Source organism: Leptonychotes weddellii, chromosome 11 (genome assembly GCF_054177405.1).
Source record: "Leptonychotes weddellii isolate Sample4059 chromosome 11, ASM5417740v2, whole genome shotgun sequence".
Lineage (NCBI taxonomy): Eukaryota > Metazoa > Chordata > Mammalia > Carnivora > Phocidae > Leptonychotes > Leptonychotes weddellii.
The window spans coordinates 802259-822282 of NC_138379.1; the positions used below are offsets into that span (position 1 = coordinate 802259).

Below are 20024 nucleotides of genomic sequence, written 5' to 3' on the forward strand. Positions count from 1 at the left end.
AATTATATTTATAACAGCATCAGGGAGAATAAATACTTAGGAGTAAATTTAACAAAAGAAGTGTCCAGTCTGTGTTCTGGAAGCTAGAAAACATTGCAGACCATGTAATGTGGAGACAGACCATGTTCATGGACAGGACTCGATGTCGCCATACAGAGGCTGTTCTTCTGTTTCTCTGTCCTGACGACTCTCAGCACCATCACACCTGGCAGAAACCAGCTGGAAGAAAAGTCCTGGCAATCACATGTGCTCACAGTTAATCACACCACCACAGTGGTTTCCTCTGGGTGGTGGGACCAAAGGTGAATTTTTTTTTTTTTTTGCTTCTTATGTGTTTATATTTTTCAAAATGTCTTCAATGAACACATATTCCTCTGGTAATTAAGAGACACATAAGTATCCTTTTCTCAACAGAGCCTTTTCAGACATTGGTCCACCCTCCCTCTAGACCTTGGCTGTTGGCTCCTCCTGCCACCCCTCATCCTGGGTCCACTGTCTCCTTCGAAGGCCTTACTGTGCCATACCTCCAAGTCCCCCAGCCCCACCCCGTGGCCCGTCTTGTTCTTGTGCACACTCCATCTGTGTGGGTGGCTTGAGTACACAAAGAGCCAGACGGCAGGTCTTTCTGAATATCTGAGGCCCGACATGTCCTTCCGGGGCTTCTTGGCCATCCCTGCCCAGGGCGCAGGCACCTCCAACGTGGGAGCCCTGTGGGGATTCACAGCTTCCTTCCTACCCTGGCCCCCTGCCCCCTCACTGATACATTCAACAGCCACCAGGAAAGGATCCCCCAGGGCTCTGACCTGCCCCTTTCCTGACTCCCCATGGCCTGGGCCTTGCTCACACCCCCAGATCAGCCCTTGGTCACCTGCTCCCAGCTCTGCCCCTCCAGCCCATCCTCTACCTGCAGCCACAGCACAGCCTACCCTGCAGCCCTTGTCCTGGTGACCCTCCACAGCTCCCACTGCCCCAAGAACCAGGGCCAAGTCTCCCCCAGGACCAGTGTCCCGATGTCAGGCTCCCCCTCTGCTCCCCCAGGACCAGCGTCCTGACATCAGGCTCCCCCTTTTCTCCCTCAGGAACAGCATCCGACGTCAGGCTCTCCCTCTGCTCCCCCAGGACGAGCGTCCCGACGTCAGGCTCCCTCTCTGCTCCCCCAGGACCAGCGTCCCGACGTCAGGCTCCCCCTCTGCTCCCCCAGGACCAGCATCCCGACGTCAGGCTCTCCCTCTGCTCCCCCAGGACCAGTGTCCCGACGTCAGGCTCCCCCTCTTCTCCCTCTCTGCACGAGGTGAGCTCTAGAGGCCTCGCTCTGCCCTGTCCCCCCTCCTCCTGACCATAACTAATGCTCACTGCTTCTCTGCCCACCCAGGAAGTGTCGCCCCTCATTCTGTGGATGAGGAACCCAGGCTCCTCCTACAGGTGCCTTCCTGGGGCCTCAGGCAGCCAGTGCCCCAGCTGGGCTCTTGCCCAGCGCCTGCTTCCTGGGTGCTGACTTATCCCCCACCACACTGTGCCATCCCTTCTCCTTTTCTTATTATCATAACCATTTGCCACAAAGAGTTTCAAGCCACGGGGTATGAGCAGTGAAACCCAGCAGATAGGGCTGCAGCCCCCATGCTCCTCCCCCCAGAGGTCCATCCTCCCTGAGCGACCCAGCAGTGAGGAGCTGCAGGGGACCAGGGCTGGGGGCCGGGGGGGGGATGCAGTGGACAGCGGTGACTCCGCCTGGGGGAGGGGGCACATGGGGCTAGCAGCGGCACAGCCTGCAGGTGAAGACTGGTGGGTCCTGGGGTCAGGGATATGGGCACTGAGGGTCACTGGCAGGAAGAGGGGCTCTCAGTGGGCCCAGTAGAAAGCCATCAGCAGGGTGCAGGCAAGAGGCCGGGCACAGGGAGGTCCTGGCCGCAGTCCCCTTCCTGGTAGAGCTCAGGGATGGCCAGCCCTGCCCAGCTCCAGATGGCTGGGGTTGGGGGGGACCCAGAGTGGCCCTCATGGCCAGGATGGTACAAGAGACCCCACCCACACAGTGACCAGCCCCTGATGGACAACAAAGGGGGTACATCAGACCCCTTGTAGGTGGACAGAAGCCTGTCATGTCTAGGACGGCACCACTCCATTCCAGAGTGGCATATGTGGGTCAGGGGTGGCCATCATCCAAGATAAGGGACTATGGGCTGGGGTGGGGGGCAGGAAGAGGAAGGGAGGACAGTGGAGGGGCTGGGAGGCTGGCAGGAGGACCCAGGGCCATCCTCCTCTGAGATGCGAAGAAGGAGGAGAGGGACAGAGGAAGGTGGGAGCCTAGGGCTCCCTCCCCTGACCCCCGAGACCCAGGGGCAGAGCAGGGTCAGGGCAGGGGAGTGGCATCAGAGACCCTGACCAGAGCCACACTGGTCCAGCTCTCAGGCCAGGGCCGGTCCCAGGGCGAGGTTGAGGGGCAGGTAGGGCCCTGGCCACATGAGGATCAGGTGGCCTAGTGCACCCCTGAGGGAACCAGGGGCCTGTGCACAGGATGGGGGGACACAGGGAAGCCCAGGACAGCTGGGGTGGTGCGTGAGCAGGGAAGGAAGCCCAGGAGGCAGGATGGACAAGTTCTTAAGGTGGCTGGGGTCAGAGAAGGTCCTCGAGTCCTTAAATGATGCTGGGAATCAAGAAGGTTGCAGTCCTTCCCTTCTGGGCACATTGCTCCTGCAAAGGGGCGTGGGAAGCCCGTTTCCCTGGGAATGAAGGGGTTGGGGGGCTAGGAGGCCCCTGTGTTCTCTCCTGGCCCCAGGAATGCAAATAACAGCCAGGACCTGCCCGCCTGTCAGGTCAGCTGCCCACCTGTACGTTCTCCCCAGGAGGATGCTCAAGGCGCCCCAGCCTCCTCGGCCAGGCACAGTGTCCCAGCTCACTTACGCCCACCACCCAGGACTCGTTACCATTTGTGCGGCCAAGGGTCGGCAGCTGGGGTGGTGGTGTCATACTGTCTTTAATGCCCGGTGTCCATGGCAGTGGAATGAATCCATCAGCCCTAGGCCTCAGGAAACCAATGTGGAGCCAGGAGCGCTCATCCCTGGGCCTGGGGATGTGAGCTGCGGGGTCGGACAGGCAGAGAGGAGGCTGTTCACATGCCCCCGAACCTGGGGCAGCCACAGACAGCCTGACGCTGGCGGGACTCGACAGGCAGTGTGGGACGCACCGAGGCGCACCCCGAGCCCCACCAGGCTGAGCCGCAGCCGCCCGCGCCCCCACGCCAGCCTCTGGCCAAAGCTGCGCCGCTGCCTTGTGTCTCTCTCGGGGGCCACATGCAGACCTTCTCTTTCTAGCACGTCCTCCTGAGGGCCACTGGAGCGGACAGCATGGGCCCTGCCCACGGGAACACTTAGGCTGCAGTGGAGATGGCACGTCCCCCTGAACTCCGAGCGGGAGCACTGTCCACTCTGCTCTGAGCTCGTGTCCTCCTGCAGCCCGAGCCCGTTTCCTCCAGGAAGCCTTCTCCCACTCCCCTACCCACAGCCATCAGATGTAGGACACCTGCGGGGATATGGGCTTTCTCTCCCTACCCGGACCCTCGGCTCCTCAATGTGGAACTCGTTCTCTCCTGTCGGCCACCCTTGTGCAGTAACTCCGAGCCACCTTGCACGCACAGGTGGAGGGTGTGTGACAAATGCACACCTGCTCAACTGCCACAGTCATGCTACGGAGCATTTCCAGCACCCCAAAAGGCCCCCCTGCCCTTCTGCGAGAAGCTCCCTCCTGACCCTGCGGCTGGCAGCCACAGTCTGCTTTCTGTGACGACAGTCTTGCCTTGGCTGCAGTGACGTAGACACGAAATCCTAGGGTTTGTTACCCGAGTCTTTCCCCTGCAAGATGTCTCTGAGATCCGTCCGTGCAGGGCACCCCTCTTATCATAGGATTCCACCTACGTGTGACCAGACCGCAGCCCATCCAGCCGGTTGCCCGCTGAAGGACATTTGCATCACTTCCAATTTCTGGCAGGTACAAATGAAGCTGCTCTACACGTTGGCATCCAGCTCTTGTGTGCACAGAAGTTTTCACTTCCTCTTGGGAAAACACCTATGAGTGGGATTGTTAGATTGAGTGCTAAGTGTGTGTGGACTGTTACGAGAAATTGCCAAGCCAGTTTCCAAAGTGGCCAGACTGTTTTGCCTTCCCCTCGGCACGTGCAGGTGCTGGTGCTCTGAGTTCTCGCTGCTGCGTGGTCTAGGTGTTCTGAATTTTAGCCGATCTCACAGGTGTACTGCAGATCACGCCGTGGGTTCTCCTTTCCTGTTTTGGACGACGAAGCACGTTTTCAGGTGTCGATTTGCCATCGGCGCCTCTTCTTGGATGCAGTGTTCTGTCCAATCTTCCAACTGGATAATCTTCTTATCGAGTAGTAAGAGTTCTTTATGTATTCTAGATACAAATCCTTGACCAGAGGTAAGTTTTGAAAACATTTCTTCCCAATCTGTGGCTTTTCATTTTCTTTATGGTGTCTTCTGAAGCACAAACCTTTTTAATTTTGTTGAGGTCCAATTATTATTTTTAAAACTTTCTGCTTTGTGCTTTTTGCATCTTATCTAAGAAATCTTTGCTTAACCCAAGGACACAGAGGTTTTCTCCTGTGTTTTCTTCTAGAATTTTTATAGTTATAGCTTTTACATTTAGGTCCTTGAACCGTTTCTAGCTAATATTTGTTAATATCAACTAGTTAATCTAGTCCGTATGTGTAGATAGTGTGAGGGAAGTTTCAAGGCTCTTGATGTGCATAAGGATGTCCATTTCAATACCTTTTGTTGCAATGATTGCATTTCTCCTGGCTCCTTTGTTGAAAACCTAGTGCCATAAACATAATTATTGATTTCTGGGCTCTAGTATCATGCTGTGATTTATATCTCTTTCTTTAAGCCAACATTCTATCCTGACGGATGTAGCTTTATAGTGAGACTTGAAATCAGTGAGGATGAATGCCCGGCTTTATTGTTCTTCAACATTGTTTGGGGTTTCCTTGGTCCTATGTATCTCTTCTTAAATTTTAGGATCAACTGGTTAATTTCTTAAAAAAAAAAAAAAGCTACCTGTGGTTTTGCTTGAAATTGCATTGAAAATATAAATCAATTTGGGGAGAATCAATATCTTAATACTGAGTGTTGGAGTCCGTGAACAGGGCACAACTCCATTTATTTAGGTCTTTTTTTAGTCTCTCAGTGGTATCTTCTAGTTTTCTGTGAACAGATTTCACACATATTTAGTTAAACTTACCTCTAAGTATCTCAAGGCTTTTGATTCTTTTTGTAAGCGGTACTGTCTTTATAACTTCAGGTTCTAATTGCCCACTGTTAGGATACAGAAGCAGGATTTTTATACACTGGCCTTGTAGCCTGTGACTTTGCCAAACTCACTTGTTAGTTTTGTAGTTCAGGGTTTTCTACAGACAATAATGTCACCTGCAAATTGAGATGGTTTTAATTTTTCCTTTTCAGTCATGTAAAAGCATAAACAGAAGTGTTTTGGGATTTGATTTCCTTGCCTTATTACACTGGTTAGGCCTGTGGGCTGGAATAAAGTGGTGCCGGGGCGCATTCTCGCCTCACTCGGGCCAGTCCTTCATCACCCGGGTGATGTCTGCTTCCCTCTCTTCATCAGACTGAAGGAGCCTGGTCCTAGTTTCTCCAGACTTTTTGTTTGTTTAATCATGAATGGGTGCTGAATAACACCGTGACCCGTATCGATCAATCCTGAAACTTTAGACTAACCTTACATTCCTGGGGTAAGGCCCGCCTGGTCATATGCTTTACTCTTTTTTACATTGCTGAAATCGGTTTGCTAATATTCTGGGAAGGAGTTCTGTGTCTGGGCTCCTGAGGGATACTGGACTTGGATCTGCTTTTCCTGCCTTATCTGTGTCTGGATCTGGTACCAGGGCTATGATGGTCTCATACGAGGGGTTGGAAGCTTCCCCCTCCTCTGTGCTATTTCTTCTTTAAGTGTTCGGTGCAGTCCTCTGCCCAGATCCCTGGACCGGGCAAATGGAAGCCTGGCCATGAGGGGTTGTGCTCTTGACCCCCACAAAGATGGGGAGATGGTATGTTCTGCTGTGAATGTGTTGAGTTTGAGAATTTGTGCAACGGCCACAAGGAGAGGTGCAGAAGGAAGGTGGCCCCACGGCCCTGGAGCTGGGGTGGGGCTGATGCTGGGCTGAGGCAGTCGCCTGGAGGACTCGGACGGGCAAGTGGAGGGGTCCCACACAGAGCCCTGCGAGACCTCGATGGGTGGGGTGAGGCTCCACAGAGAAGACTGAGATGTGGCCCCAGAGGGAAGACCCTAAGAGCTCAGGGGTGGGGTGGGGTGGGGATGGGAAGTGGGAGTCTTGAAAGCCCGGAGTGTCAGATGAGAGTGGTCAACAGGGCCCGAATGCTGCTGAGGCTACAGGGAAGGTGAGTCCTGACAAGTCCTGCAGGTTGGCGGCCCTCGAGACTGTGGTGCCACTGTCCCAGCACATGGAGATGTGCAGTCAGCAGGGCTTGGCGACACACCTGGGCTAGCCCTCCACTTCTGCCTACAGAGGACCCTCACCCACCCTGCACACTTGACTGGTCTGCCTCCAGGGAGAACTGGCCACTGGGCAATTTTAGTCCAAGTTCCCAAATGCTCCTTAAATCCAGCACAGCTCCCGGCCTGGAGCTGAGCCTCGGGCTGTGTGTTTCATGCTATGAGCCCTCTCCACCTCCCCCCAGAGCAGGGCCCTGATTAGAGCTGCACACCTTTTGAGGCCCGGGCACCTAGAACAGAACCTGGTTAGCGCGGGGCCCAGCGGGGCAAAGAGTCCTTCCGAGGGCGGTCTCCCCTTGCTGAGCTGAGAAAGGGGAGAAAGCAATGCGAACAGCCCCCGCCCGCCCTCCCACCCCGGGCGGGGCGCTAGAAAGATCCGGGAGTTTGCAGAGTTCCCACAGCCCTTCCCCCAGGGTGAGCAGGAGCAGGGGATGGTCCTGAGCTGGCGGTAAACAGCGGGGAGCGCGCAGCACAAAACCTGCAGGTGCGCCCTGGGCAGACTAGCGCCTCGGCCAGGAGCCCGGCGGCTCCAAGGCTGCGGGCACCCCCGCACCCACAGGGTTCTGGGCTCCCGGCCCCGGCCCTCGCCTTCCCCTTCCCCGCCCCCACCCTCTGCAGCGCTAGCGTCTTTCCGAGAGAAACGGGGGCCCTCCACGTCTGGCGGCCTCTGCAGACGCCTCTCCGGAGCCGTCGGGGCCAGTGCGCCTTGGCCCAGCCGCCGAGCCCACGGAAGATGGTCCGCGCAAAAGCCCGGGAGCCGCCCCCGGAGGGAGGCCGCTGCTGCTGTGTGACCCTGGGTGAGTTCCTTGACCCCACTGTGCTGGTCACCGTGGACACCCGGGCAAATGGAGCGGAGGCCAGCGCCCCGGGCACGGCCTCGCGAGGTGCAAGGTCACGACTCGGCCGCTCGCCCCCCGCGGCGCCGCCCCTCCCGGGGCAGGGGAGGCGGCGAGAGACTCGTTCTGACCGCGGTGATCGGGGCCAGCAGGGACGGCACGGGGGGGCCGGGGGGGACCAGGGGAACGGGGGGGATTGGGGGTGTCGCCGCAGCACCCGCCAGGGAAGCGCCTCCCGGACCGCTTGCTCCGCTGCGGGAGCTCGGCGGTCGGGGCGGGGTCCGGGCGGGGCGAAGGCCAAGGGGTGGGGGGGCGGTGGACCTGGAGACGCCCAGGCCCGGTCAGGCCCCGCCCCCGCCCCGCCCCCGCCCCGCCCCGGACCCATCCCGGTCCCGCCCCGCCCCGCCCCGGACCCGCCCGGCCTCGCCTCGCGGAGTCCATCTCCTACGAGAGCTCCCAGCGGCGGGGCGGGCTGAAAGGCGGAGCGACGAGCCAGAGCTCCGCTTATTGGTTGGTAATGTTGATTGGCGGGCGCAAGAGCCACTCGCCGCCACCGCCGCAGGCGGCTGCGCTCGTTCGGGCTCGGCTCGGCTCGGCCGCTAAGCTCGGCTCGGCTCGGCTCGGCTCGGCCCGGCCTTTCGGCGCGGCTCGGCTCGGCTCGGCCGCTCGGCTCGGCTCGGCTCAGCTCGGCGTCTCGGCTCGGCCCGGCGGCTCGGCTCGGCTGGGCTGCGCGGCCGCGGACTGACGGACGGGCGTGCGCGGGGGGCGCGGGGCGCGGGGCGCGGGCCTCGGCGGCGGCGGCGGCGGCGGCGGAAGCCTGGTGCCCCCGCCCGCCCGGTCCTCTCTGAGAGCTGAGGCAGCGCCGCCGGCCGGGTCGCAGCGGAGCCGGGCGCGGGGGGCGGCGGCGCGGGGAGGCGCGGGGGGCGCGGAGCGAGCGCGGCCCGCCCGGGCGCCGCCGACCCGGCCCAGCGCACGGACGGACGGACGGACGCGGACGGACGCGGCCCCTCCCTGCCGCCGCCGCCTGCCCGCCCGGGGCTCCCACCTCGCCGGTGCCGGGCCCGGGAGCGATGACATCGACGGGGAAGGACGGCGGCGGGGCGCAGCACGCGCAGTATGTGGGGCCCTACCGGCTGGAGAAGACGCTGGGCAAGGGGCAGACAGGTGCGTGCGGGGCCGGGGCGCCGGGGGGCCCGCCGGCCGGGACTTTCGGGGAGACCCGGGGTCCGGGGGGAGCGGGAGCACCGAGGGTACCTGGGACAACGGGGGTAGGGAACTAGGGGCTCGGGACACAGGAGGGGGGCGGTAGAGGACCGGGGACATCGATGGAGAACGGGGGCTGGAGGGACCAGGGCGCCGGGGGTCAGGGGGTTTCGGGGAGACCAGGGGTCCGTGGGGACCGGGGGCACCGAGGGGGCCCGGGGACACGTGTGTGTGTGTGGCGGGGGAACCAGGGGACCGGGGACATCGAAGGGGACTGGGGACATGGATGGGGACCGGGCGCCGGGAAGGACCAGGGGCTCAGGGGCGCACAGGCCCGCCGCCGGGGAGGCCGTGCTGACTGCGCGCCGAGCGGTGGGGGTGGGGGGGAGGCCCGGAAGGAGGTCGTCCCGAGCGGGGAGCTGTAGGCCCGGCCCGCGGCTCCGGCCGGCGGCCGCGAACAATGGGCAGCTGGGCGCCGGGTCCCGCCGCGGAGCCCGCAGGCCGCGCGGCTGCGGTCGGCCGGGCGCGGCCCAAGGACACGCGGCGCTGACAGGGGCGCATGGGCTGGGCCGGGCCGGGCCGGGCCAGCGCCCCTCGGCTCCGGCTGCAGGTGCGCGGCCCCGGCCGCATTGTGCGCCGGAGCGACCGGGCCCATTGTGCCGCGGGAGGAGGGGGCCGAGCGGGCGCCCATCTGCCGTCTGCCGCGGCCGTGCTAATAGGCGTGCTGCCCAAGCAGCTGCGCCCCGGGCCGCGCGCCCCCGGCCGCGACCCCCAACTCCTGGCGGCGGCGGGCAGGGAGGTGGCCCTACGCGTCCTGCGGGCGGACCAGGCCACCTTGGCCAGGCTCAGGCCTTCCTCCACGGTGAGAGTGGGAGAGTACCGAGGCGCCTCGGAGGGCTGGACAGCGCCTTGCACTCCTCCTAGCCGCTGTTTGGAATGTCTGCGACAGGGCACTGCCCCAGGGGAGGGACAGGGAGGCTGGTACCCGGCCCTATTCGGGATCCCAGGCCATAGATTGCAAAACCCCAGCCTGTGGGAGGAGGGAGCTCCTTGGCTGGTCCTGGCTGTCTTTCTGGTGATCAGGCTAGGTCCCAGCCTAGCAGCCATCCCCTCATCCAGCTGGCCAGGCGTTCACAGAGTGGCTTTGTGGGAGGCCAGCCTCAGCCATTTTCTTTCTTCTCCCAGGATGGGCCTTCCTGGCAGCCCAGAGGTCCGGTTGGCACTGACTGCTTCTCCCTGTCTCTCTGGGAAGTTCCTTAGACCTGGGTCCGGCAGGGGAGAGGAGGAAGGGAGGAGGAGGGTGCAGCGGTGCTGGTCCCACCCCGCTGGTGCAGGGTGGGGGCCCAGGAGGGAGCTGCTCTGGCCAGGGAGGCCGCAGGCCCTTCCCAAGCCCCCGTTGGTGGCACAGAAGTGGAGCTAGGAGATGCTGTTAGGGAGGAAAGTGGGCCAGGCCCTGGGCTCTCCGGGGAGGGCAGTGGCTGTGATGTAACTAAGGCAAAGCGCCTCGGAAGGGACCTGGCAGGGGGCGGGGGGAGCTGCCCCTCTCCCACTCTGGGTAGACAGCCCCTGTTCCAACTACTGAGGCCCTGAGGGACCCCTGGCAGCAGGGCAGCACTTGCTGGGAGTGGGGGTGGTGTGGCCCGGGGTTCAAGGAGGAGGTGGCAGATCGCCGGTGTTCATCTGAGTTGAAAATATGCATGTTTCCTACAAGGATCAACTGTAGTTGGTGAAATCCTCAGTGGGGGAGGGACCTGGGGCAGCAGAATGTGGGAAGCAGTGAAATAATCTAATTATCGTACCAATAAAATGTGATTATAAGGAAGCATCGTCGTGTGAGTGGTGACAGCAATGAATTATACGTGTGCCGTGCTCAGTCGTCTCCATGGCAGGGGCTGGTCTCCGTACTCTTCATCGAGTTATCTTGTTGTACAGTTAATTACAGGAGGTTTCCACTGTAATTAACAGTAATGAATACAAAAGGCTATGCCGCGCGTGTGTGTCAACAACACGTTGCCATATGATGTTTAGAAGCAGCTCCAAGTGGCACACAAAGCTAGCAGCCTTCCTCCTCGGGTCCCTCTCCCCTTTGAGGGGAGTCGGCGGTTGGTCTAGCTGAGGCCCCCTCCCTGGGGGGGTCTGTCCATCCTGTGTTCCTTCTGGCTTCACCAGACATCTGCATCCCAGGAGGGCTTCGGGGGAGGCCGTCCTCTTGGTGCTGTCTCTCTGTCCCTTCTGTTGAAGGGTCATCTGGAGTTTGGTGGACGTGGGGCCTTGGGGTTGTGGGTGCACTGGGCCTGGCCACTGGGCTTGCTGGCTGGTCTTCGGCATCAAATGCCAAGAGAGTTGCAGTTTCCCAGGCCTGTCCTTTTGCTCCGGAGATAAACGTCTGACCTTATCTGGGGCTAGGCTTTCTGCCAGGAGACCTCAGCGGAAGAATGAAGGACTGTAGTTCCAAGTGCTGGCTCCCTCCCTGGACGACAGCGTGCCTGGGTCCTCCCTGCTCTTCACTTGAGCTCTGCCCAAGTCCTGCAAAGGGAAGCTGCAGTCAGGGAGGGAGTCAGCGGGCAACCGCTGGGCCTCTCAGCCCGGCAGGTCCCGAGCCAGGGCCCTTTGGCAGATGGGCCTGCGGCTCTGCCCAAAGATGAGGCCTTCCGGAATCAGAGGCGGGGTGGGGGGCCGCTGCCCAGTGTGGAGTGCAGGTGTGGGTGGGGCTGCCCCCTCCGCCCAGCCAGACACCCCTCTGGTGGCAAGGATGGTCCAGCTTACACTGTTTATTGCATCTTTTCAGTGGCCAGGCTTCTTGTGTGGTGTTGGGCTCAGCAAGCGGGTTCTATCACTCACGTTGGTGTTAGGCCGCCTTTCCCGGGCTGGTGTGGCTGTGGTTTCGAGGGCATCTTCCTTCTTCCTGGGCATCTCCGCACAGCTGTCCTTAACATCCTGGGGTCGCCTGTATCGGCAGCCCTGGGGAGGCCTCTGTCCCAGGCGGTGTCGTGTTTTCTGGTGGGGGGATGGGTCTTTAGGTTCTGCTGGGGGACAGGGGTCACTGCCGAGGCTGTCTGTCCTGTCCCTGATGCAGGAAAGGCTTCTTTGCTGGAGGGGAGGGGGCACATGCAGAGGGTGCAGGGGGTTCCCGAGCAGGTCCAGGCGGGCATGTTGTGGCCGCCATGTGGCCTTCTGGCCTGTATCACTCTGGTCCCTTCAGGACATGGAGCAGGGCAGCAGATGTGGCTGGGGCTCCGTTCCCAGAAGCCTGGAGGACAGCAGGCTCTGTGTGCTGTTTCCAGAGCTGGGGCCCACAGGAAGATGTGGGGCTCTTGGAAACCCTTTGTCTGTTGGTGGGAACTGAGGAGGAGGTGGCTGGGGCAGGACTGTCAGATGAAGGGTCAGTCCAGCTCACGAGAGATGGTGGGGCTGTGGGGACCGCCCCGCAGCTCACCTGGCTGGGCTTGCAGACTGGTGGGTGGGCCAGAGGGAGGAGCTGGGACTGCCACACTGAGGGAGCTGGGATGTCCCCTTCAGGTCCTCGAGGGACCTTTCGGAGAATTCGTATGGGGTGCTGGAGTCAGGCAGGCTGGAAAGGAGTCCTGAGGTGGGGGAAGCCAGCAAAGATGGGACAGGTGAGGGAGGGGGAGACAGGTGGGCCCGCAGGTACTCCATGGCCCAGAGCTGGAGCAGATGGGAGAGCAGAGGCAGGAGTGGGAGGGGAGGTGTCTGGGGCATGGAGGACGTGTTTGGCTTTAGAAAGTTGAGCAGAAGGCAGCTTGAGAGCCAGTGAGAGGCTGCAGGGTGTGGGCCCTGGAGATGGCGGGGGTGGGGGGACTGGCTGGAGTCGGCCCTGGGGTGCCGTTGGGGGCTGAGGCCCAGAGAAGGGGTGCCGCCAGAGCAAAAGTAGGGAGACTGAGCGGGGAGCCAGGTGGGCCTCTGCTGGCTGTGTGTGGACTACCTGCTGTGTCTGAGGATCGCTCCCGGCCCCGTGAGCCTCCGCCCTCGGTGCTGCAGGCATGCCTCTGTCTGTCTAACCCGCCTACCAGCCTGGAAGCAGGCTCAGAACAGAGTGCTCTGCTCAAGGGCAGCAGCTCTTTGGGGATCGGGGGAAAGCCCAGCCTGCTCATGGCACAGGCTCGGTTTAAAAGTTCAAAGTAGCAGGACCCTATTCTCAAACAGTTGTGGTCAGAGCTCCAGGGCATGTAGGGAGCCCCCACGCCTGTCTCCCTGGCCCCCCTGGAGCTGTTGGAAAGGCCTGTGTCCCACCAGCGATCGAGCAGGACAGACCCCACCCTAGACCCCCTCCCACAGTGCAGGCTCTCCCCCGGAAGCCCCCGGCTTGGGCTGAGAGCTGTCCCTGGGTGGGCTGTCCCTGTCAATGGAGGGCAGCTCAGCTTGGAGGTTTCTGGGGTCACGCCTTGAAGGATGGGCCGTTTCCCAAAGGTAAAGATGGGAGGGACCTGGAGGTGGCCCAAGGCCTAGGACCCTGGTCTCAAAGTGCCCCGTGCCCACTGCGACGCTGCAGCTCCGAGCGCCTCAGTTTTCGTGGCTCCCGCCCGCTGCGGTCAGCTGCAGCTCCGAGCGCCCCCGCAGCGGCAGTGGTGACAGCTCTCTTGGGCCTGGGGAGCCATGTGTATCTGGGAGGACCTACCAGGCGGAGGGCACAGCCTGGGCGGCAGTGCAAAGGGGAAACCAGGTGCTGCTGGGCTTGGCTCTAGCCGCGGGGTTCCCGCAGGACGCCCCCACCCAGGAAGAGCATGTCCTGCGCCCAGGTGCCCTGTTGCCTCTCGAGCCATCTGGGACCGGGGTGCTTGCAGCTGCAAGTGCAAAGGCCGGGCCAGAGCGGATCCTCACGGAAGGCTCGAGGGGTGACAGCCACCCAGGACTGTGTTTGGGGGAGAGGAGCATCGAGGTGAGGGGCTCCAGGTCCTGCCCCGTACCCCGCCTGCCTGAGGGTGGCCAGGGGCAACCTGATCCTTTCTGTGGTTGGCAAGCTTGGCCACGCCTGGCGAAGCCTGTGGGACGGTAGCCTCCGGGGCTGGCTCCCTGGGCTCCCCTGCCTCTCCCTGAGCAGCCTCCTGAAGGACTGTGTAGGGCCGGCAAGGGGGTTGCCGCAGAAAGCCGGCCTGGCTTGGGCCCCAGCCAGGGGCACGTGTCTCAGGCTGATGGAGTCCTGGTTTCCATAGGTGTTTGTGGGGTGACCTCTGGGCCTGAATACGCGCCATCTGCGTCCTCTCTGCCTGGACGTCAGTCCTGCCCAGTGATCGGCACCTTCGGTGTGCCGGGAGCAGCCAGTCTGACCAGGCCAGAGGCCGGATGCCGAGCCTGGCGCCTCTGCGGGCTGCCTGTGTGTGCAGATGCTGGGCGGGGGGGGTCTGTGGCTGCCGTGGGCCAGGAGCAGTCGGGGCACCTTTGTGTGGCCTGGTGCTCTGCTTTGGAGAACACCTGTGCCTTCAGGGCCACGGGACTCAGAACGGGCTCCTTCAGGGATCTCAGGGGGGTGAGGCTGCGCTGCTGGCCGTGCTGGGGGAGGAGGCGGGCTGACCGCTGTGGCCGCCCTGCCTCAGCCCCTGGGGCCTGGCTGCGCCCGGAGCTCCCCGGGCCCCACAGCCCCTCCTGCCTTGCCTGCCTCTGGTGGATGGTGTCCTTGTGGAGTGCTCGTGCTTTCTGGGGGCCCGTTGCCGTACGGTGAGCGTGGGGGCCGCACACCTGTGGGGTGAGAGGCGCCTTGCTGCCTGCCTGTGGCCCCGCGTGCTCCCCACGTTGGCTCGTCCCTCCGGGCCTGCAGGGTGGGGCCCAGAGGCCTTTGTGGCCACCTCGGAGCTTAATGGGGTGGCTCTGTGCCGGAGGCCCAGGCCGGGGGCAGACTGGACTCTGGCGCTCAGTGGCTGATGGACTTGGAGCCTCAGCCACTCACCCCCAGAGCGGGTTTCCTGCAGCTTCTGTGAGGCTCGCGCTGGGAATCATGTCGGGGGGTGGGGCACATCTGTGGTGGTCAGTGTCTGGCCAGAGGACAGGGGGTCCACAGCTATCAGGTCGCATCTGGGGTCTCAGAGGACAGGAGGGACCCCTGGGCTCCTTAGGACCTTGCAGGAAGTCCCGTCAGACGTGGGGAGAGCTGGTGTCTCCTGACGGCTACCCTGATGGAGCCCTTCCTGGTGCCGGGCCAGGTCAGCCCCAGGCCTGGGCTGAGCCTTCATGAGCCCGGCCAGGGGTGGCCAAGCTGTCCGCACTCTGCCCGAGGCCTTGCCCCAGCGGTGCTGGCTGGCTGACAGGGCTGCACCGGGCCAGCCGCCTCAGACACTGGACAGGAGGGAGGCTGGGCTGGGCCCGAGGCTGCGGGCACAAAGCAGGGATTGTGTCGGGCCCCACCCCGAGAGGTGGCCCAGGCCTTGTTCCTCAGCCTCTGAGGGGCCAGTGTTCTGGAGCCAGGCAGCAACCCCCCCAGCCCACAGCACTGTGCTCCCGAAGGCCCCGCGGCTTCTGAGAACAGTGCTTCTCTTCCAGCCGGTCTCCTCGCTGTGCCCTGGGGCAGTGGTGCCCCGGGCGGATTTCGAGGGGACACGGAGGCATAGAGCACCACATGAGATCCTGAGGGGACACACCCTGGCTGGGGGTGCAGCTTGTGAGGACAGAGCCGCTTCCCCCATGCTTGCCACATCCTTGTCCACGCAGGGGCTGGGGCTGACCCCACGTGAGCCTGGCCACGGGGGACAGAAGATTCCCAGGGCCTTATGGTTCTGGGCTGGGGACTGGTGGAGGGGCTGAGGGTCCCTGGGACTCGGGGCTCAGCAGCCTGCCATTGGTGATGGAAGCGCTCCACCATTACCGCCCACTCTGGGCTCAGGCAGGGCCCAAGGGTGTGCCCTGGAGGGCAGGGCTGGCCTCCCTGGCCCCAGGGCAGAGGTGGGAGGGCAGCCTAAACGGTGTTTATGTGGCTGAGTGACGCGTGACGTGTCAGGCGCCGGGGACACGTCAGGCCGCGGGGCCGTGGGCTGTCTGTGGGGGTGGTGGGAGGCTGCCTGGCCAGGAATGTGGCATCTGCGAGGGGTGGTTTGGCCCGGGTACCTACTGGGTAACTACTGACTTGGGCCAAGGGTCAGGGTGGAAGGAGACTGAGGAGGCAGCGCCTGGTGGCCCTATGTTCTGGGGGTGGCCGCCTGGGAACCTGACAGGTCCCGCCCCATGGCCAGCGTCAGCGTGGCTGCAGGCCGGGAGGCCAGAGAAGAAGTGACGCTGGGGAGTGGCTGCCTGGGCTGGCCTGGCCTGGCTGAGAGCTCACCTGAGCCCTGGCTGGCTGCTTCCCTGGGTGGGGGGCCTCCCACGGGGGCCATGCTGAGGTGGGAAAGGTGATGGGCGGAGGTGGCCACTGGGCGAGGCAGGGCTGGGGTGGGGAGGCAGCCCTGAGGCAGGGTAGCTGAACTCCCCTAGTTCTGAGACACGGGGGCCAACAGCAGACCGGGCTCACATGTCCAGCTTCCTGGGGTGGTGCCACTGACCCCAAGCTAGACGCCAGGGCACAGGTGGGCAGGGCCAGTCAGGAGCCCAGGTCTGCAGAGGCCAGGTGAAGCCCCTTCCCCAGGGTGGGGAGCCAAGGGCCTGGGTGTAGGCTGGGGGCCCTCACTGGGCAGCTTTCCTGCTGGGTACAGGCAGCATCAAGGAGCTCCTGATGCCTGTGGGGAGAGGCACCCTGGAACTTTCCAGCCTCTTTGCTCTTCAGGGCGGGAGGTTCAGTGTGCTGGGGGAGCTCCAGGTCCCCTGGGACCATTGAGATATGTGTGTGGTCAGCTGGCCCATAGGTGTGACCCTGAGGATCCTGCCTCGTCCCTCCCTCCCGCATCCACTCCTGGCATATGGCGTGCGGGAGCCTAGAAGGGGCTGGGCCTGCCGCCCCCCCCAACAGGAGCCAGCTGGAAGGTGTGGGGTGTTGTGACTGTCCAGGGTCTCCAGGGTCGGCCTTTGTACAGTGCCCCCAGGGGCAGGGCCCCCACCGGGTCATCAGTGAAGAGCTCAGACTGGGTAGTCTGTGTGACCCCTTGGAGAGTCTCAGGTCCCTACCCTCAGTTTCTCGGTTCTCCTCGCGTGTGATGCTGGGTGAGGGACGCAGTGACCCAGTGTCCCCCTAGGGCCATGTGCCGGCCATGGTGCCTGAGGGGAGCCCCTGGCCGGGGCAGCGGAGTGCAGGGAGAAACGGGGATTGATGCGTTGTTCCGTTTACTCATCCCCTTGGCGGGTGCGGTATTCGCACAGTTCTCGTTTGGGGGTGAGTGGGTGGGGATTGTTGCAAGGCCCGGCTGGGCCAGCCATGCTGGCCTGCGGGGCTGGGGAGCAGGAGGGCACAATCTTGGGGCCTCGGGGTGGTGGCTGCCTCACCCCGAAGGCTCTGCGCTGCTGAGGGGCTCGTCCTGTCCCTTCCCTCTGCCACACAGTGCCATGTGGTGCCACGTTGCCCTAGGACACTGCCCTGCTCCGTGTCCTGAGGGCCACCTGGGATGGGGCCCTGCACTGGCTCCTGGGACTGCATTTGGGGCTCTCACGGGAGCGGCTTCTTGTCTTCATCTGCACAGGGGCATTTTCAGACGCAGAAGACCCCGAGAGCCCACCCCAGCCTCGGCAATGGGAGGCTGATTTTGTCCCCCCCAAGCATTATTTGGAGGCAAGCCCCAGACATAGTTTAGATATTTTGGTGTGTGTCTGACAGAGATTCCAGAAAAGCACAGCATCAGATCACCCTGTGAAGTTAGCACCGATTCCCCAAACCGGCAGGAGTCCAGCCAGATGCTAGATTTTTCACCTGAAGTGGCTGTTTCCCGGAGGCCAGCGGGGCCCGGGGCTAGGGGCTGCTGCCAGGGGTCCTCAAGCTGAGTGTCACCCCAAGGCCTGGGACTGTGAGGGTCTGCATTCCTCAGCTCCCCAGGGATGCTGCTGCAGGTGGGGACCCCACTGGGGGAGAGCACGGTGTGTGGCTGTGTCCTGTCCTGGCGTGGTGAGAACGGTGTGGCGGGGGCATGGCCTGCATTCTCCAGTCCACGGATCCTCCGTGCTGGTGCCACGATGGGGTGCGGCAGAAGGCGGGCTCAGCGCTGCCTGGGGGCCTTGGGTCTGCCCCGTCCCAAAGCATCACTGCCCGTTGTGCACAAGAGGGACAGGCCCAGTGGGGCTGCTACACGTGGAGGAGTGGGTGTCGTGCAGAGTCGTGCAGGGTGGGGCCGGCCTGCCCAGTCCCCTGCGGCCATAGCAGCGTGGAAGAGGGAGGCCCCCTGTGCGTGTGGGCCCCACCGCCCCTCCTCGCATCCCTCTGGTCCTCGTGTCCACGCCAGCCCACCCTCCTGGCTGTGCTGGTCCTCTCCTTGAGTGCCGGTGGGAGCACTCACTGCCTTGGGCACGCTGGAGGGGCACGCAGACAGCCGTGTGTGGGCTGGCCGGAGCTCGGGCCAGGTGGCCGAGGCACACACACACCCCGGGCCCACGTGGCAGCTCCGTCGTCCCGGAGCTGCTCGGCCAGCACGCCTGGCCTGTGCCTTCCACATGTGACCTCATGCAGGAGAAGCTGATGCCTGCTGTCCCCTGCGGTGTCTGAGTTCTTGGGCTTCCTGCCTGGTGCGAGGCCTGCTTGAGGCAGCCCTGTGGTCAGGGCTCATGCTCTCTGTGCAGATGCATTCCCCAAATGTGCTTGCATGTCCTGCTGAGCCATCTGACCAGCATCGTGGTCCCCTGAAAGCATCTCCCTCTTCAAGCCCAGGACAGAGAAAGCTGCTGGCTGGCCAGCAGCAGGACACGGAGCAGGGCAGTGTCCCGGGGCAACGTGGCACCGCATGGCACTGTGTGGCAGAGGGAAGGGACAGGACGAGCCCCTCAGCAGCCCAGAGCCTTCGGGGTGAGGCAGCCACCACCCCGAGGCCCCTAGGAGGCTCCCTAGGAGCCCTGTCCCTGGAGCATGGCCTGACAGCCGGCAGGGCTGTCAGAAGCTGGAACGGGGGTGGCTGGGGGTGGGCAGACAACCTGGGACCCCTGCATTCTGCCCAGGAGTGCCCCTCACTGGTCCCTGCCAGCCCCCCCTTACCTTATCCCCCTTTTCTGAGTCTCCATGGGGAGCAGCCGCAAGCCCTGAGGTTGTGCCACCCTCCTGGGTGGAGGGGCTTGCTGGCCGCACCCCGACTCTGGGGTCTTCAGGACCGAGAGAAAACTGCCCTGTGTGGGGTCCTGGTTGTGGAGGGGGCGCCTGGGGCTGGTCCCTGTCCCTGCAAGGCCGGCCTGCGTGGGGAGCTGTCCAGCAGGGCTGTGCTGAAGTCCGCAGCTTCCGCACCCGGTGAGCCAGGCTGCGTCTAGCCGCACATCCCCAGACCTCTGCTGCTGGGGGGAGGGCCAGATGTCTGGCAGGCTCCTGTGTCTGGGCCTGGCTGTGGGACAGCTTCTGAGCTGACGTGGGGCAGGAGGTGGAAGCCGCTGGGCTGCTAGATGTGCTTAGTGGCAGCTCCCAGGGGGGACCCCAGCCCCCGGTCCCCCCTCTCCCTGCAGAAGGAGCTGGTGGCCAGGTCTCCTGGGGCTGCCACTGACTCTCTGGGGGCAAGGGGAGGGCCAAAGCCCCAGAGAGTCACGACCGTGACTGCCGCCTGTCCTCCAAGGCTGTGGGCACGAGGGAGCCCTTCCTGGCTCTGGGGTTGATTTGAGGTGACTTCCCAGGGCAGCCCCTGGACCCCCTCTGATATTTGCCCTGTATCCCCAATGGTAGGAACCTTCCTGTCAGGCCCCTTGGAGATGTGTGTGGGGGCTGCGAGGGCCCAGAGCCACCTGGGGGACTTGACCGGTTGCCTGGCCTGGTGCCCTGGAGGCTGTGGGTCGCTTGCACCATCGGGACTCCTTGGGGAGGAAGGCTGGTCCCCACCGGCCAGTTGTTACCCCTGTGGCCACCCTCTGGGCCCCCTTGTTTCAGGGGTCTTGTGGCCTGAGGGTGGATGACGTGCAGGAGTTTCTGCAGGACACTGAGCCATCGGTGGATGGCCTTGGGGTGGCCGAAGGGTTGTGGGTCCGAGGTATGCCTGTTCAAGCCCTTCACCTGCGGGGACAGAGATGTGGGGGTATGTCCCTGTCTCCCTGGCCCGTGGTGCTCCCTGCACAGTCTGCTCCTGCCGCCCCCTCCTCAGGGCTGGGAACTGGGGGGGATGGTGTAGAATTCAGGAAGCCAGGCTCCCGGCCCAAGACCACCATCCTGGGCTAGCAGGGGGTGGGCGTGGGTATCTCCCACAGAAGGCTGAGAATGAGGCAGAAGAGGGAGTGTTTCCTGTTGTTGGAGGGATGCTGGGCTTGGTGGATAGCGAGGGGTTGATTCTGGCTTATCTCTAAAGAGGCGGAGGGCTTGTCTCAGATTGGAGGTTTGCTGACTCTAAACCCCCAAATCCCAAGGGATTTATAACTAATCGTAAAGTGGCACAGATAGAACATCCTCCAGCAGATGCCACGGAG

At 62.8% G+C, this 20024-nt stretch overlaps 1 protein-coding gene across 12 annotated transcripts in view; it reads left to right on the forward strand.

Moving 5' to 3' along the window:
• The first annotated feature begins 8377 nt into the window (after positions 1-8377).
• The window catches only part of BRSK2 (BR serine/threonine kinase 2), a 59110-nt gene continuing 47463 nt past the window's right edge, over positions 8378-20024 (forward strand). For 9 of the 12 annotated variants that reach the window (XR_014138422.1, XR_004078227.2, XM_081797562.1 and 6 more), the window contains exon 1: positions 8379-8537. Coding sequence is in view for 8 of the 12 variants with exons in the window: in XM_081797562.1 (XP_081653688.1) it covers positions 8444-8537 (94 nt within the window). In the remaining 4 variants the exon portion in view is untranslated. Of the gene's footprint in view, positions 8538-20024 lie in introns of all 12 variants that reach the window. The other 3 variants (XR_004078226.2, XR_004078228.2, XM_081797558.1) reach the window with 2 other exon arrangements.